Source organism: Stomoxys calcitrans, chromosome 5 (genome assembly GCF_963082655.1).
Source record: "Stomoxys calcitrans chromosome 5, idStoCalc2.1, whole genome shotgun sequence".
Lineage (NCBI taxonomy): Eukaryota > Metazoa > Arthropoda > Insecta > Diptera > Muscidae > Stomoxys > Stomoxys calcitrans.
Window position 1 is genome coordinate 117,361,772 of NC_081556.1, and position 16,365 is coordinate 117,378,136.

At 38.8% G+C, this 16,365-nt stretch overlaps 1 protein-coding gene across 1 annotated transcript in view; it reads right to left on the reverse strand.

Annotated features, from left to right (window-relative positions):
* LOC106082778 (roundabout homolog 2) overlaps positions 1–16,365 on the reverse strand; it is a 200,444-nt gene that overhangs the window by 157,441 nt on the left and 26,638 nt on the right. The window contains exon 4 of the mRNA XM_059369918.1: positions 5,563–5,681. Within this exon, the coding sequence (XP_059225901.1) occupies positions 5,563–5,681 (119 nt within the window). The remainder of the gene's footprint in view (positions 1–5,562; positions 5,682–16,365) is intronic.

Here is a 16,365-nt window from a genome sequence, read left to right on the forward strand (position 1 = left end):
CGGGCTTCATATCCCAGTTAAGTAATTGTGGAACCTCTCAATTTGTATAACACGCACGGAAGGACATTAGGTTAGTTTAAGTAAGAGTGGCAGTCCTTTACAGAGTCACTTAGACAACTTTAGGCCCATAGTGATACCACTGTAGCGACAGACCAAGGCTTCTGGCGGGAATCGAACCCACGACCCCTGCACTGGTAATACAAGCACGCTACCAACTCAGCTACCGAGGCGCCCTAACGGCCGGACATTACTATATCAGAATTTTTCAGCAGTATGGTGACCCTTATGATCTTGAAAGTCGAGGATGGTCGAAGTGCTTAGCAGGGTGTATCAAATTTCTGAATAAACTCCAGGCGAATGACATAACAATGGCTCGAACTCCTGGACACAACTACATTCCAGCAAATGGAAAGACGGAAGAATATTTTGGAAAGGGATTTTCAGCAAATCGCCTGTTAATATCGCGCAAGGATCAAGTTTGGTATCGTATCCCTACCTTAGTGCCAGAGTTAGCTTCAAAAGCCCTACCTTATTGCCAGTGTTAGCCTAACATGCCACATATACGCTGTGACTTTCCACACCTATTCTGCATAAATGCGTCCCTTGTCCTATGCGTACCGTATATTGGACCAAAAGCCATACTGACCTCCTACCAACTTCGTTATAGTAATAACCTTGTCTTCTCTAGATCCAAATCCCCCATGAGATTTCTGTCGTCTTTCCGACCGTTTCAGTTTTGCATTATGCGCGCTTGTCGCCCACACTGTTAACTTGGACTTCGTTGCCCTGAACGGCTTTGCATTGATCATCTGGTCCATATAGGTAAGTAACCAACCCTCCTTACTCCGTTATGTCTACCTTGATAGAAAAATGACGGTACTTTGCCAATACCACATGGTATTATTTTGTTGGCGTCATTGGCAAAGATTTTAATACCATTTGGTATCAATTCAATACCAGTGTGGAAAACAATGCTGTGTTGGTGTATAAACATGAAAACCACTTCTGGGAATCAGTGGATATGGAATTTATCCATAATAACATAAATAATTGAAACAAAATTAGATAAAAATAATTTTCAAAGTTTCAATAATCAATAACGGTCTGGTACTAAAACCAATAACGGTCTGGAACTAAAACCAATAACAGATTGGTATTAAAACCTATACCAGTTCGTTAATAAGGCTAGAACCAAACGGTACTAATCTTTTTATGTTTCATCCATACCATCCGGTATTGTTTTTGTACCATACGGTGTTTTTTACTATCAATACCGTATGGTACTGAAATGAGCAAGTTTGGTATCAACTTTTCTCTGGCTGTAGGTAACCAAAGGATCTGGATCGTACTATCCTCAGGGAAGGTGTAAACCTTTTTCTTACACTCCAGGACCGCCAGGGATCTTACCGCATCCTGGTTGTTATAGTCCCAGACGACAACTTACTATTCTTAATGATATTCACACTTGTCGTCTTCTCGTTAATACCATGACACCTCATGTACTCTATGATCGCCCGGAATAACGCCCGGAAAAGCCGGAAACAAAACTCAGTTTCTGTATACTCAATGAAGACGCCCAGGCCTGTTCTGTCCTCTAGGTTTCATTCATTCATGTAGCAAGAAATATGAAATACCAGATGGCAATACCAAAGTTCCGTCAGTCCAAGATTGTGCCGCTGGCAGCAGTGAATCGCATTCGAACTCAAGTGTTGTCTCATATATCCGTATAGAAATCTCTTCCAATCCGTCGCCTCAGTTATAATATAATGAGATGACCTGTTTCTATCACCTATTTGCTCTCCCATCGACTTAATTCCAAAACCGCTGTGGCTGTCTCATACCTTATATGTAGGTCTATGGGTCGGTCATCTAAAACTGTCTGCAGTGCCTTAGTAGTCGCGGTTATCATTGCCCTACCTATGCCAAGAGAACATTTTCTTTCAACCAGTGGCGATGGTCATGCGATGTCCTTCTTTTCCATCGCCTTCCACCATACTACCTAGGCAATAATTAGTGTTTGTCTGATTCAGCTTCTGCAGACCCAGTGTACTATCCTCGGATCGAGGCCCCAATTCTATCCAATGACCGGTCCAGATAGAGGCTAACATTTGTAAGTTATCTCAGAACGCTCATGGTAAAACAGGCGGAATAAGAACTCGGTCTCCTGTTCCTCGTTGAACAAGCCCAGACCTATTCTGTTCTCTGGCTTTGAGCCATCCGTGTAGCGTGAACCACCATATAACCATACCTGGGTAATGTTAATCCAAGACAGTGGCGCTGGAAAAACAGTGAACTAACCTCGGATTGAGGCCCAATTTCGAGCCTACCGCCCCTCTACGTCCCCCATTGGGGACCAAAGCTTTCCAGGTGGTCTGAAGTGGAAGATTATATCGTATGATGTTCCTTAACAATGGATCTCTTGATTACAATATTTGCTGGTCGGAATGATGAACATTGTGTGAAATTCCAGACGGAAAGATAGACGTTGTGAAAGTATGGACATAGGTGGGAAGGACGGGAGAAGGGATGAGATGGAGGATAGATGAGGAGTTATCGACTGCAAAGGTCGATGAGGAGGAGAAGAGGAGGAGGAGAAGAGGAGGAGAAGAGGAGGAGAAGAGGAGGAGGAGAAGAGGAGGAGGAGAAGAGGAGGAGGAGAAGAGGAGGAGGAGAAGAGGAGGAGGAGAAGAGGAGGAGGAGAAGAGGAGAAGGAGGAGAGGAGGAGAAGGAGGAGAGGAGGGGAAGGAGGAGGAGAGTTGGATGTGCGGAGTGCGTATTTCTGTTTTTGTTTTTTTTTGTTTTCACACAGTGTCGCTGCTGTTTCTTGTGAATAGCAGGATGTATACCGCGTTGTTTGCATGTTTTGGTGGCATTCCTGTTTTAGCTCAGTTTTGTGTTAAGTCGTTTCGGGTATTGCCACTTGTTTTCTGTTGTTTTTGCTTGATGTGTTGCTACGGGATGGTGCTTCCATCATCCCCATAGTGACCAGTCCGGAACAGTTGGAAGTTCAATTGAAAGTTGTTGGACTACGTGGTCAGACCAGAGTTCTTAATCTGGTATCACGAGGGTCAGGAGCCCCTTGATCTTCGGTTTCAGCCTTACTATGGTGAGACCTTAGTTGGGAGCAATGTGATGGCTGTGGTTTGGGCCTAAAAGCAGGGGCGCAGTTTTTGTTCGGTGTGGTGTTGCGTGTAATCAACCGAATGACGTGACCCAGAGATCGGGGAGAGAGTTTTAGATCATGCTCTGCTTCTAACCAAGGGGGAGATCACATCTAAACAACGTGAAATCGAATTGGTACTCATCCTAGCTTCGGCTATCTGTGATGGAGTTGGAAGACCCATTATATTCATCCTAAGCTAAAGGTCCTGCAGGATTGAGTCATCAAGGCAGGTGCCTACATTAAATACATTTTGGACTTGCCCCTTTACATAGAGCCCCACATCTGTGAGTCTTCTCAGTGCGCTCCTGGATTTGACACTTTCAGTTCAGTTTTCTATCCTTGTTAAATATAGAAATCGATCCGTTGGCGACATGTGTGGCCTCTTCCGCCTTTGCCGCCCTTGTCCTCCCCTTTCGGTCTTCTCTGGGTTTACGTTTAGACTTCTGGGTCTAGCCCAGTCGCAAACCATTTAAAAGACCCTTTTTGCCTGATTCGGAGGCCTACCACTTACAAATATCACAACATCGTCCGATTCAAATCGCTCTACAATCAGGATCCGTAGTAGGCTATGTATGATGGCATTAAAATACTCACTGTGGCTTACTCAGTGCCACTTTGTCCCTAATTTCTGTATTGCTTGGCATATGGTTTATCGAGTCCCTAAGGACCCGGTCTATCCGTGACCTAAGCCAAATAATAAGACTTTTTCAAGCTCCATCTTGTTACTGAGCAACTGGTTTTATCCTATCTTACAAAAACACACAAATTACTTATCTGAAGTAAAAATTTCTTTATATAAATTAACATTTCTTTCACCCAAGGAAAATTTTACTCAAAAAAAGTTTAAAATTGGGTATCTATAAAATTTGAGTTTTTTAAAGTTTATAGTTGTTCATCTTAGCATTTATGAGTTTCTGGTCTACTGAGTTTGTTTTTAATAAAAAAGGGATTATAAAATTATAATATAGATTATAAAATTATAATATTTATAATATTTAATATTAATTAAAAATTCTTTCACTAAAGGAAATTTTGTTGGAAATTGGGAATCCAAAAACTTTTATTCTTCCAAGCTCATTGGTTCTCCATTTTTTCGGAGCAACTGATTTTTTCTTAAATAATAAGACCAAAATTACTTACTTTAAATATAAATTCCTTAATATAAAGTAAAATTTCTTTCATCCAAGGAAATTTTTTACTGAAAAATTTGATATCCATAAAATTTAAAATGAGCGTAATTTAAAGTTTGCAGGCTCTTCATTTTGACATTGTTAAGTTACTGGGGTCCCAGTTTACGCACAGATGGAGCGCATACTTAGGTGGGTGCGGACTAGTGCTTTTCCTGGAATGGATATGCGGATATGCATTTGGAATCTCTGGATTTGATTTTCCTTACACTCTCGATTACTGGTCCTCCGAGTTATCTCAGCTTTAAGTGAGCTACCCATTCAATCTAGGCTATTTTTTTGGGGATTTTTGGGAATTTATTTTTCTGTTGATCTTGATTAAACCAGACACTTTAATCTAAACTCCTTTCTGATTTACTGTAAAAAAACTACAAAATTTTCTTCCTTCCCCTGTTCAATGTCTGTCGATAACTTTTTATCTTCTATAGCATCTAAGCCACAGGTGATGTGTTTCCGAACTTTGCTTGTTTCAAATTTCAATTTTTTGCATCCAAATCATGTTTTTTTTTTGATTGAAGCTTAACTTGTTTTTCTTCACCACTTTTAGTTACCCACCATAGCAAATGGCTGAGGATGAACGAAGTCATGGCAAAACTTTGTTTGTGGGAATAAATTAAATTGAAAATCTAGGAAATCAAATTTATAGCTGAATTTAGATTTAGATGGTATGTAGAAGGCAAATAGTGTGCCGCAACGTTATATTTCAACTAAGCGCGACATGACAGACAGGCAGTGACACTTATGTAAGGCGTAAAAAAGAAAGAAAGGGAAGGGGTGAGGTAAAAAAAACTGCATACAAATTGAGAAATATAGGGAAAGGCAATGTAAGGAGTTATATATTTTTCCCTTAGACAACAACAACTCCGGTATATGGCCAAACTCCCTTTTTACCGCATTTCTACTGCTACTCGAAAACTCTCTGCTCGCATAAAAAGCTTTTTATGCCCGAAATGAATTTAAATGTTTTATGCATGACAGGCTGGTTATATGGTGGGTAAAGGAAACGGAAACCTGCATCAACTTTGAATAGGTAATGCGAAACAACTTCTAACTGATATGAGTCCATACCCACATATATCCTTAATAATGTTGTATGTATGAAAATTTCCCCAACACACATAAGCCAATGTGTGTTAGATCAAAAATGGGTTGGCTATAGGTAGGGGGTGCAATGATGATGGCGGTGGGGGGGTAGTGGCATCTTGAACTTACCTTCATCCATATTAATGTGGGCTCGGGTATACCTTTTGGTGGCCCACATTCCAACAAAGCCGTCTCTCCTTTGGCCACACGTGTATCTCTGGGTTGTGCGCGAAAGTCATCACGCAAAACTGTAACGACAACAAATAAACAGACCAAGAAAAATATGAAAAATAAGAAAAACACAATGTACAAAAGCAAATGTTTGAATAAAAATGTCATATATGAGCATGTTTTTGTATGCCACAGAGATATAAAATGTATTATTAAAAATGTAAACGGCGCAGGGGAGGGAGGACTACAACGACATCTAAAAGACGGGGCTATTGTTTTGCTACAACTCAAACTGCTTGCTGGGCTCTACTGACAACAAGACCCAAGGAAGTCAAGTGAAAAATAAAATTTTTAACAAACATAAACAGGGGCAAAGAAGTGAAAGCATAATAATAGCAAAACTCTCGTTGGAAATGTTCCAAATACCAAAGAATCAAAACAAACCAAAAAAACATAGCATATCTATAGGCGATTCCCAGTGCAAGACCATCATCATCCACTGTGTAGTGGTGGTTTTAGTTTTAGTCATTAGTTTTTATCTGAAATTAACATATGAAATGTTCTTGTTAGATGCTGCATATTATTCAAATTAGCCTTAATGTAGGCCACAGAATACTGAATGCAGCATGTAGCCTCTATGTATGTTCCAAAAAAAAACTACCATAGCGCATACACAATCACACACATTTAAACATTTGTCTGGTATGTTTAAATTGCCCATCTCTACATAACCGGTATTTGCTGCACAAATGTTAAAATGCAGACATTTAATTTTCCGTATGCTACTAGTTAGCCTTAATACATGCCAGAATATAAATTTTGTAGCATTATCCTCAAAATTATGCTATAGTTATGAGCAAAAACCAAATGGCTAGCTCTGAACATATGTTACACACATATTTTATAGTCTGCAATGGCCCCTAAAAGTAGGCCATATGGATTTTATTTCCTCCCAGCTTTAATAAATGACCTAAAGGCCAATGACCAATTAGAATTTTTGGAATGGACAAGGCTGTCGCAAACATATTAAATTAAAGTATGAAAAATTAGTAGCTGTTTTTTTTTTGTTGGACAAGTTGACGCAATATTAGCATGCTGGAAATTGTGTAGAGGAGAAAAAATAGTGTTGACAGCTAGTTTTATCTTTCGTGATGGAAATAAAAGGAGTAATTGTGGTTATAAAAATTATTTTTTTATAACCTCCAATGGTAACAACTCGAAATATTGTTCTAAGACCTCATAAAATTTGTATTCTCTTGACCGTCATGACATTTTGAGTCGATCTTGCCATGTCTGTTCGTCTGGCGAAAGCAAGCTAAAGCTAAAAACTCGAAATTTTTCACAAGTACTTTTCTATTTCATATTGGTCGGTTAGGATTAAAAATGGGCAAAGCCGGTGCACATTAGGATAAACTGATGGAAAAATTTATACTAAATGTGCTTATTTCAGTATTGATAGTAATGCAACCCCGAATGGTATCAAAACAATACCATTTGGTATGGCTAAAATATAAAACAATGCGTGAAGCAATTCCATAGGAATCAAAACATTACAGTCTGGTATGGATAAAACATAAAACGATAAGTACTGTTTGGTATTAGATGTATTACCAAGCTGGTATTGCTTTTAATTCTAAATTGTTATTTGCTTAAGTACGAAACCGAGATTGTTCTATGAACATTTTCATTATCAATTGAACCTACCACCCATTGAATACAAAACTATTAATTTCATTTGATTTCGTTTGTGTATGTTAACTAATAACAAGATTGGAATTGGGTTAATACCAAATGGTATTAAAATGAATGCAAATAAAATAATACCAGCTAATTTTTTCTTAGCCAATTTGCTTGAAATTTTGGACAATGACTTCTCCTATGACCTCCAACTTCCATGCCAGAAATAGTCTGAATCTGTCCATGACCTGGTATAGCTCTCCTATAATCCGATATTCCGATCTTATTTTCTGAGCCAATAGAGGGCGCAAATTTGTTTTTGATGTTGTTGTAACCATATTTTCATGTGGAGTTGGCGATCCTCGTCATGCTCCTGTAGCTGGTTCAGGTCCAAAGACCGATCGCCCCGGAAACAGGGTGGCCATTAGTTATTAAAAGGCGCCAACAACTCGTCTTGTCATACCGAGCATCATAGGCACTTCATATTTGTGCAAGAGCAGGTGCTCACCTTCTAACCCCTAACTGAGTCTCTTCGCTCGATGCCGCTGAGTGATCGCGACTGCCATTGCAGCTACTCCGTATGGAGCATTCCATTATCCGCAACCTGTGGACACGCCCGGTAGCTCGCAGCTAAGCTTCTCTTGGCAGTAATGAATACCACACAGATCGGACCACAATGTTCCAGCCTGTGTGGTGCTCATGCGGCCTATGGTACAGTGTCAAGGTTACAACCCCTGTCAAGGTACTCATCGAGCTCTGATCGAACGCCAGCAACTCTCTCGCCCTCCTCCGGCCGATGACCGGCCATAGCGCCTTTGCAGTCCGACAACCATCCACCGAGTTCCACATCGCCACCGGCGCCGCCCTGGCCATCTCCCTCTACTGTGTTCAGTAGCTCGATAAATGGCACGTAGGCAAGACGGGTGACTGTGAGCGGGACTTATGATGCTGAGGTTCCAATCAACGGGTATACTTTCTTCTAGTAAGGTTGAGCAAATGGGTTGATGGATACGGTTCATCAATTGTTCCCTTGGACCCTTGGTATTATAGAATTCTGCTGGATAGGCCGCCATAAGGCCTATGGCACAGTGTCCGGTTACGACCCCCTTCAAGGTACTCATCGAGCTCTGATCGAATGCCAGCAACTCTCTCGGCCTCCTCCGGCCGATGACCGGGCATAGCGCCTTTGCAGTCCGACAACCATCCACATCGCCACCGACGCCGCCCTGGCCATCTCCCTCTACTGTGTTCATTAGCTCGACAAATAGCACGTTGGCAAAACCGGTGACAGTGTGCGGGACTTATTATGCTGAGGTTCCTATCAACGGGTATGGTTTCTTGAGCAGATGGGTTGATAGATACGCTTCATCAATTGATCCCTAGGACCCTTGGTCTTAAAAAATTCTGCTGGAAACCTATGATGTTATTTAGAGCGCACAACAAGCCGATTACTGGCTAACGTGTATGTCCATAGTGGCATGGAGCGGATTAATATCCACTCCCTCTTTTCAACCTAGCCTATCGGCTCCTGCTGCCTTGTTATTCTTAATGCCGGTTACTGCTAAGCTAAGCTGATTCAGACAAGGTCGTATACATTCTACTACTCATACAATGTAAACCTTGCCCCCTCGCCTTTAGCAAGAGTCAAAGCGAAGGCACATTCATATGTTTAGTTAGCTGTATTTACTTAGTTATTTTAGCAGCTGCTATCCAAATCACCAACTAATGGATAGGCAACAACGACCCAGTACATCAGATTTGATCTTCATGATTTAGAGCGTTAAATTGAGCACTACAAAAGAAAACTTTTAGATCAAGCAGCCTATCAAAAGCATGCACGACGCTACCAACTCTAAACAGCTATCAAGTGGTTGCGGCTCATAGAGACCCTCTGCCGCCCATAGCAGCTGATGAAGGTAACTTCTATTACAGAAATTTCTCTCTAGATAATTGGTGAGTTTCTCAAAGCAATTCGCAAATTCTAAACAAATCTCATTAAGTTTACTCTTAAACTTGAAATTGCATAAATATTTTAAATTTTCGCCTAAAAATATGCAATAAATATAAAATTTTCAGAAAAAAATAGAAAATTTTCATGCAAATTTAGTAATTTTTGGATTTCCAACATTGTTTAACATTGGATTTTACTTTATATAATTAAAAAAAAACATTTCTTACATCATATTACCTATATAATATGGTAATTTACAAATCTAACGCCTAAAAATAGACTTTAAAATATCTTTTCTGAATGTTCAAACCAAAATAACACATCTGACCAAAATGTTTAAAAATGTTAAGATTTCACTCAGAATTTTGAAATTCAATTAATTAATTGGTTGATTGCCACGGCCCTGTTTTACATAGAATTTAAAGCAATTTTTTTAATTTATGTTAACAAACCCTGTAAATCCCAACTTTTTATTATGCTATAGCAATTTTCAAAATTTTACCCCTCAAACTAAACTTTGATCAATTTTCTCTATTTTGCCACCTAATGATATGCATTAATTCTCTAACCAAAAATCTCCCAACTAAACAAAATTTTCTAAAATTTTCACTTTCGACATTTACATAATAGCTTTTTGGGGTTAAAAATTAATGCAAAAAGAAAAAAAAACATCACCCTATCACCACTATGCAGCATAGTGGCAAAACTATTTGAAATTCATATCAAAGAAACCCTAAAAGCATGCAATGTGAGAAACTTTGCCACATGGTTGAAATGCATTATTTTATGCATGTTTGCTATTCATTATCATAATTATGGCAACCACATGAGTGAGCACAAAGTTCAAGCAGAAATAAATGGTGATTTGTGTAAAAGCAAAGCAAAAAAACAACATCAAATAAGCAGGGCTTAGTTGATCATTTAGCAGCAAACGCCTTGACATAGGCAACATATAATCAAGAGATGTAAACTTTTAGGCTATTAAATCATAGACTTGGTAAATTATTGTTGTTGGAAAAATATGAAATGTAGCTCTTTTACAAATCAAAGAACCATTTTCAGGGAGTTTTCTTAATTTTTGGGAGCTCTTTTCATTTTATGTAAGCTGTGGTAATTACCACCTAATCATATGTCATAAAATGCTCACAAATCTTCTCATTTGCCAAGAAATTCACCTCAACCATTGGCTTGACAACACACATGACACATGAGATTGGAATGGTTCATGCTGCTGCGATTGTTGTAAAAGGCATACCTTCGGTCTTATCTAACACCCAACAGCCATGACATATGAAAATGTGTGCCACCACCCGAAATGCCATATGGAGTAGTTTGTGTCAACGCATGTTTTATTTGTTTTTCGACTTAGGCTGCCAGCAAGCAACTCACAAATGACAGGGTGTAGTTTTAAAATTAGCAGAACGATATATGATGAAATATTAGTGTCATTGCAGCAAGCTGGTATTGCACAGAGTTATGCATTATGATATCCATGAGCATATGTCCCCTGATGCTAGAAAAAGTATAGAACAATAGTTGTATACCTTAAAGTTTCTTTAAGTTGCAAACCTTAAAGGTTCTCCCCAAATCTCTTAGGAAATGTTGGCATATAATGATCATCATCATCTCATGCATCACCATTATTACCCTCAAACTGTAGGCGATATGGATGATGATGCCTTGCTATTTTCGTGTTGATATTATTGCATTGCACTCCATGATTATCTCTTGAGGTCTATTTATGTAGATTATGCCCTGATGCTATACGCTAAGCGTGAACTTGTCGTGCACTTCTTTTCATGGTAATCTATAGATGGTCTCTCTGTCTGTCCATATGACTGGCTGATAGTCTAGTGCTGCTTGTTAGCATCCATATCGCTGTTGATTGATAACACTGCGGGCGTTCCTTTTCTTATGATATTTTCATTTGTTGCTGTTGCTTGTGGTATTACTTTTGAATACTTTAAACTACAATGGAAAGAAGGGAATATGTATGGAGGTTCACTTATTAAATAGTATATGGGGCAATACATGAAAAAAATCCAAAATTTGCTATTTAGTACAAGAACATTTTACCCAACTGCTAGTGTCCGGCATTGGCGGCGAAGAGGATACCGCAGAAACCCCTGATGATGGTATAGAATGTTTACCTCCTAGTCAGAATGAGGTACAAGTAGCAGTGACCCGACTAAAGAACAACAAGGCAGCAGGAGCCGACGGGTTACCCGCTGAACTATTTCAGACCGGAGGCGATACGCTGATAAGGCGTATGCATCAGCTTATCTGCGCCATATGGCTAGAAGAACGCATACCCGATGATTGGAACCTCAGCATACCATGTCCCGTACACAAGAAAGGAGACAAGACGGAATGTGCCAACTACAGAGAAATAAGTCTCCTCCCCATCGCATACAAGATACTCTCGAGCGTACTGTGTGAAAGATTAAAACCAAAGTTCAATGAGATAATTGGACCCTATCAATGCGGCTTTAGACCTGGTCATAGTCAGTGAAAATGGGTCTGGCAGTAAATGGAGGTAAGACAAAATGGATGGTTTCAACTCCCAAAACGCCTTATACAACCGAGCAGATAAAGAAAATGGAGAAAGTTGGGAACCACAACTTTAAGATAAAGCGAAGAATAATTCTGGCAAACAGATGCTTCTTTGGACTATGTAAGCAGCTTAGAAACAAGGCCACCTCTCGACAGACGAAGATTACGCTATACAAGACACTCATAATACCCGTGTTGCCCATTTAGCCATAGTTGGCAAACATGACCGGTTTGAGGGATGGGGCAGCCACACAGTGACTTGGCCTTAAATATATATATCAGATTCGTGTCCTACTCTAAAATACCTTATATTTGAGCCCCATATTGCAATGGTCAGCAATTACTTCCTATTTAGGTGATGGTATGGGGTTGATGGGGTGGCCCCGTAGAAACTTTTTCCCGAATACTGACATCAGATGCGTGCTTAACTCCCAAAGACCTTTCATTTGAGCCCCATATTGATATAGTCGTAAATTTGTCCTCGTTGGGCAGGTTTTTGAGGAGGGGCATCCCCCCAAAACACTTGGTCTAGATATCAGATTCGTATTCTACACTCAAATAACTTTTATTTAAGCCCATGTATTGCCATGGTCAGTAAATAAGTCCTATTTGGGGGTCGTTTTGGCGAAGGGGTGGACCCCCAAAAACTTGGTCCCACTTATGGATACCAGATTCGTATTCTACTTGCAAATACCTTTTATTTAAGTCCATATATTGCCATGGTCAGTAAATAAGTCCTGTTTTGGGAAAGGAGTGGGCCCCACATTTGGATATCAGATTCATATTTGACTCGCAAATACCTTTCATTTGAGTCCCATATTGCCATGGTCAGTAAGTAAGTCCTGTTTGGGGGTCGTTTTGGGGAAGGGGTGGACCCCTAGAAACTTGGTCCCATATTTGGATATCAGATTCATATTTTACTCGCAAGTACCTTTCATTTAAGCCCATATATTGCCATGGTCAGTAAATAAGTTCTGTTTGGGGGGTGTTTTGGGGAAGAGGTTCACCCCACATTTGGATATCAGATTCATATTTTACTCGCAAGTACCTTTCATTTGAGTTCTATATTGCCATGGTCAGTAAGTAAGTCCTCTTTGGGGGTCGTTTTGGGGAAGGGGTGGACCCCCAGAAACTTGGTCCCACATTTGGATATCAGATTCGTATTCTACTCGCAAATACCTTTCATTTGAGTCCCATATTGCCATGGTCGGCAAATATGTCCGATTTAGGGGTGTTTTGAGGGTTGGGGTTGTCCCCCAAACACTTGGTAGGACGAGTGGATATCAGATAAGTCTTCTAATCTTAAATAGCTTTCATTTGAGTCCCATATTGTCGTGATTAGTGTGTGTATATATTTGGTAGGTTTTGGGGTGGGGCACCCCCACCGCCTAGGTACCCCATCCGAAATTTGCATACCAAATTTTTGTTTGTAAGTCACTATAAGTGAGCACACAAAATTTCGCTTAAATCATCTCCGAGATCTGGCGTTTCTGAAAATTAGGATAAGGGGAGGGTCCGCCTCCCCTTCAGATATCAAAAATTGTAGTACCCTATTTTCACCATCTGGGAAAATTACAAGAAAATCGGTTCAGCCGTTTCTGAGTCTATAAGGAACACACAAACAAACACAAATGGATTTTTATTTATAAGATTTTGGCAAAATATGCTATTAAGAGGAAAATTTCCCAATATTTTCTATTTATAGGAAGTTTTCGCAAAATTTCTTGTTTATAGGAAGTTTTCAAAGGAAATTTTTTCAAAAATGTCTCATTTATAAGACAATGTTAATTTATATGCCGACTCAACATTTTCAAAATATGTCAAAGTTAATTTTTTCTTGATTGTCTCATATAAAATACCACCAATAGAAGATTGAAGTTAGTGTCCAGGCCAATTTGGAATTTTCTAAAACTTCTTTTATACTGCTAGGCATCTAAAGTAACACTCAATAACTTTATGATATTTATTATTTCCGCTTTTCCTATAACCTAAGACATACATATAAACTTGAATATCAAGAGCACCATAAAAATCAAAGATATGAAGCAGATGGCAAGACGGGCCAGGAAGTATCAATGAGCCAATATACCCACAGCCAATCACCAAGATTTCATTTGAAGCAAAACAACCCAAATCAGAATACTATTGGTGTCTTTAAAAAAGAAAGAATTTGCAAAAATGTTCAATGAATGAAACTCCCTTTTACCATTGTTTTGAGTTTAAAAATAATTTTAATAGATTTTATTTTCAGAAGCAAGCTCATAAATTATGGCAATTTTGTGTCTGCCTTTGCCTGCATACTCCCCAAGGTATATTTAAAAGTTTTTCGGCATTTCTGTTTCTATTTTTTTCCGGGTGTCATTTTCCAGGCTGACAATGACAGCCAGCCAACCAGCGTGAAAAAAACAATTCAGCCACTAGGCCATAATTTATATTGACACATTTTCTATAACTGCAAAAACTGAAAGAGTTGCAGCAGAAAAACAAACAGCAAAATTATATGGTCTCAAATGCACCACCACTTTGGGTTGTGCTGAAAACTATGCAGAAGAAGCAAAAGACAAAAATACTAAATTCAATTGTTTTCCAAAAACAGAACGTTCAAAAGATATTTTCCAAGAATATTTTGTGCCAAAAAAAAACTCTTGCCCAAGAAATCGTGTTCTTCAGCAACAAAGTTAGTGGCTATGAAGGCAGTTTTAGATAGGCTGTTGTCAGAACAATGATTTGCAACAAATGGCAAAAATACCTAAACCAAAGAAAAGCAGCATGAAAAATTTGGACTCAATAATCAATAATAATCTTAAAAGGCAGCATATAGAAATTTAGAAAAATAAACTTTGCAGCTTTTAATTCTATCAATTTGATACATTTCCTGCAGTTTTCTATGTTTAATGGATGTTTAACAAAACTATGGCGGTTGCATTCAAACCTAAGTCCAACCATAATTAAAAATGTTTTTAAATTAACCAAAAACGGCAGACAAGTGTTTATAACTCCCCCCCTCAAATACAAAAACTTGTTAATTTCTTCTCAAGTTGAACATCTTTTCCACATTAAATTCTGTGTTTGCCCGTTTTCCAATAAAAATCTCATAAATTCATTAACATGGTGGCGTTGGTGTTTGGTGCTGCGCTCCTCCTCCGCTTCTGGGCAGCACTCACGCAGGGCGATCTTTATTAACCTTAGCTTAATTGAGTTCTCGTGGCATTTTGGCTTCTTTTGGTTCTTTTAGCATTTTATGGTTTCAATTAAAATTATGAGTGCTAATTAAGTATTTTCAATAAAAATAAAAATTATTGTGATAATTTCGTTGAAGAAGTTGCGGTGGTGGTCTTTCACAATGAAATATTAAAGGAGAAAACCATAAAAAATGGAAGACACTTGAAATAAGAGGCAGAAATATAGAAAAAGAAAAAAATAAGTGTCTAACTAAGAAGTAAGGTATATAAGGATTTATAGCATATTTTAAGGGGCAAATGGAAAAGAACAGAAATCGCCTATAAACAGCAGATTTACCGAAAGTTTCCTCTAAATGGCAAATTTTGACAAAATAAATATAAATAGTGAAATTTTAACTAAATCCTAACAAAATTTCTTAAAATGACAATTTTGTAAAATTTCCTTTAAACAGAAAATCTTGAAAAAATTTCCCATAAATACCATATTTTAAAAAATTTCCCATAAAAAACAAAATTTGGTAAAAATTTTATATATAACAATTAATTTGTCTTTGTTTGTATGTATGTTCCGTATAAACTCAAAAACGCCTGAACCGATTTTCTTGAAAGATGGTGTAGAATGAACACGTCTTACAAATGGGCTACTTAATTTTTCGATATCCGAAGGGGGAAGGACCCTCCCCCTTTCCGAAAGCGCTAGATCTCGGAGATGGGTGGTGCGTTTCAAGTGAAATTTTGTTTGCAATCCTTTAGAAACCTAAAACCAACAATTTGGTATCTAAACTTGAGGTAGGGTACCTAAGGGCTTCAAAGCCCTCCAAACGAATATCGTATTAAAATTTGGTTCCAAGTACCCAACGGCCCGCCCCAAAACTCCTCTAAACAGATATATTGTACTTTCAAATATGGCCTAAAAAATTAGGTCCAAGTAATGGGAAGTCGCCCCTCCCCCAAATACACCCAAATGGGCACATTAGGAATATGCATGGGGCGAACCCTCCCCCTTACCCCAAAAACGCCATCCAAAAGTGAACTAATAGACACAATATGGGGATCAAATGATAGGTATTGGAGACTGGAAAACGAATATCGTATTGAAATTTGGGTGCAAGTACCCAGCGATTCGTTGGAATTTTTTTTTTCACTCTGCAAATTTTGCCCATGAACATTCCATTAAGGAACAGGGGCAAACTTCTCACCTATCAATGAGTGCAGTCCGATTCAAAATTAAGCTCAATGATAAGGGGCCTCCTTTTTATAGCCGAGTCCGAGACAGTGCGACATCTCTTTGGAGAGAAATTTTACATGGCATAGTACCTCACAAATGATGCCAGCATTAGGAGGGGAAAACCACCGCTGAAAAATTTGTCTAATGGTCTCGCCAGAATTCGAACCCAG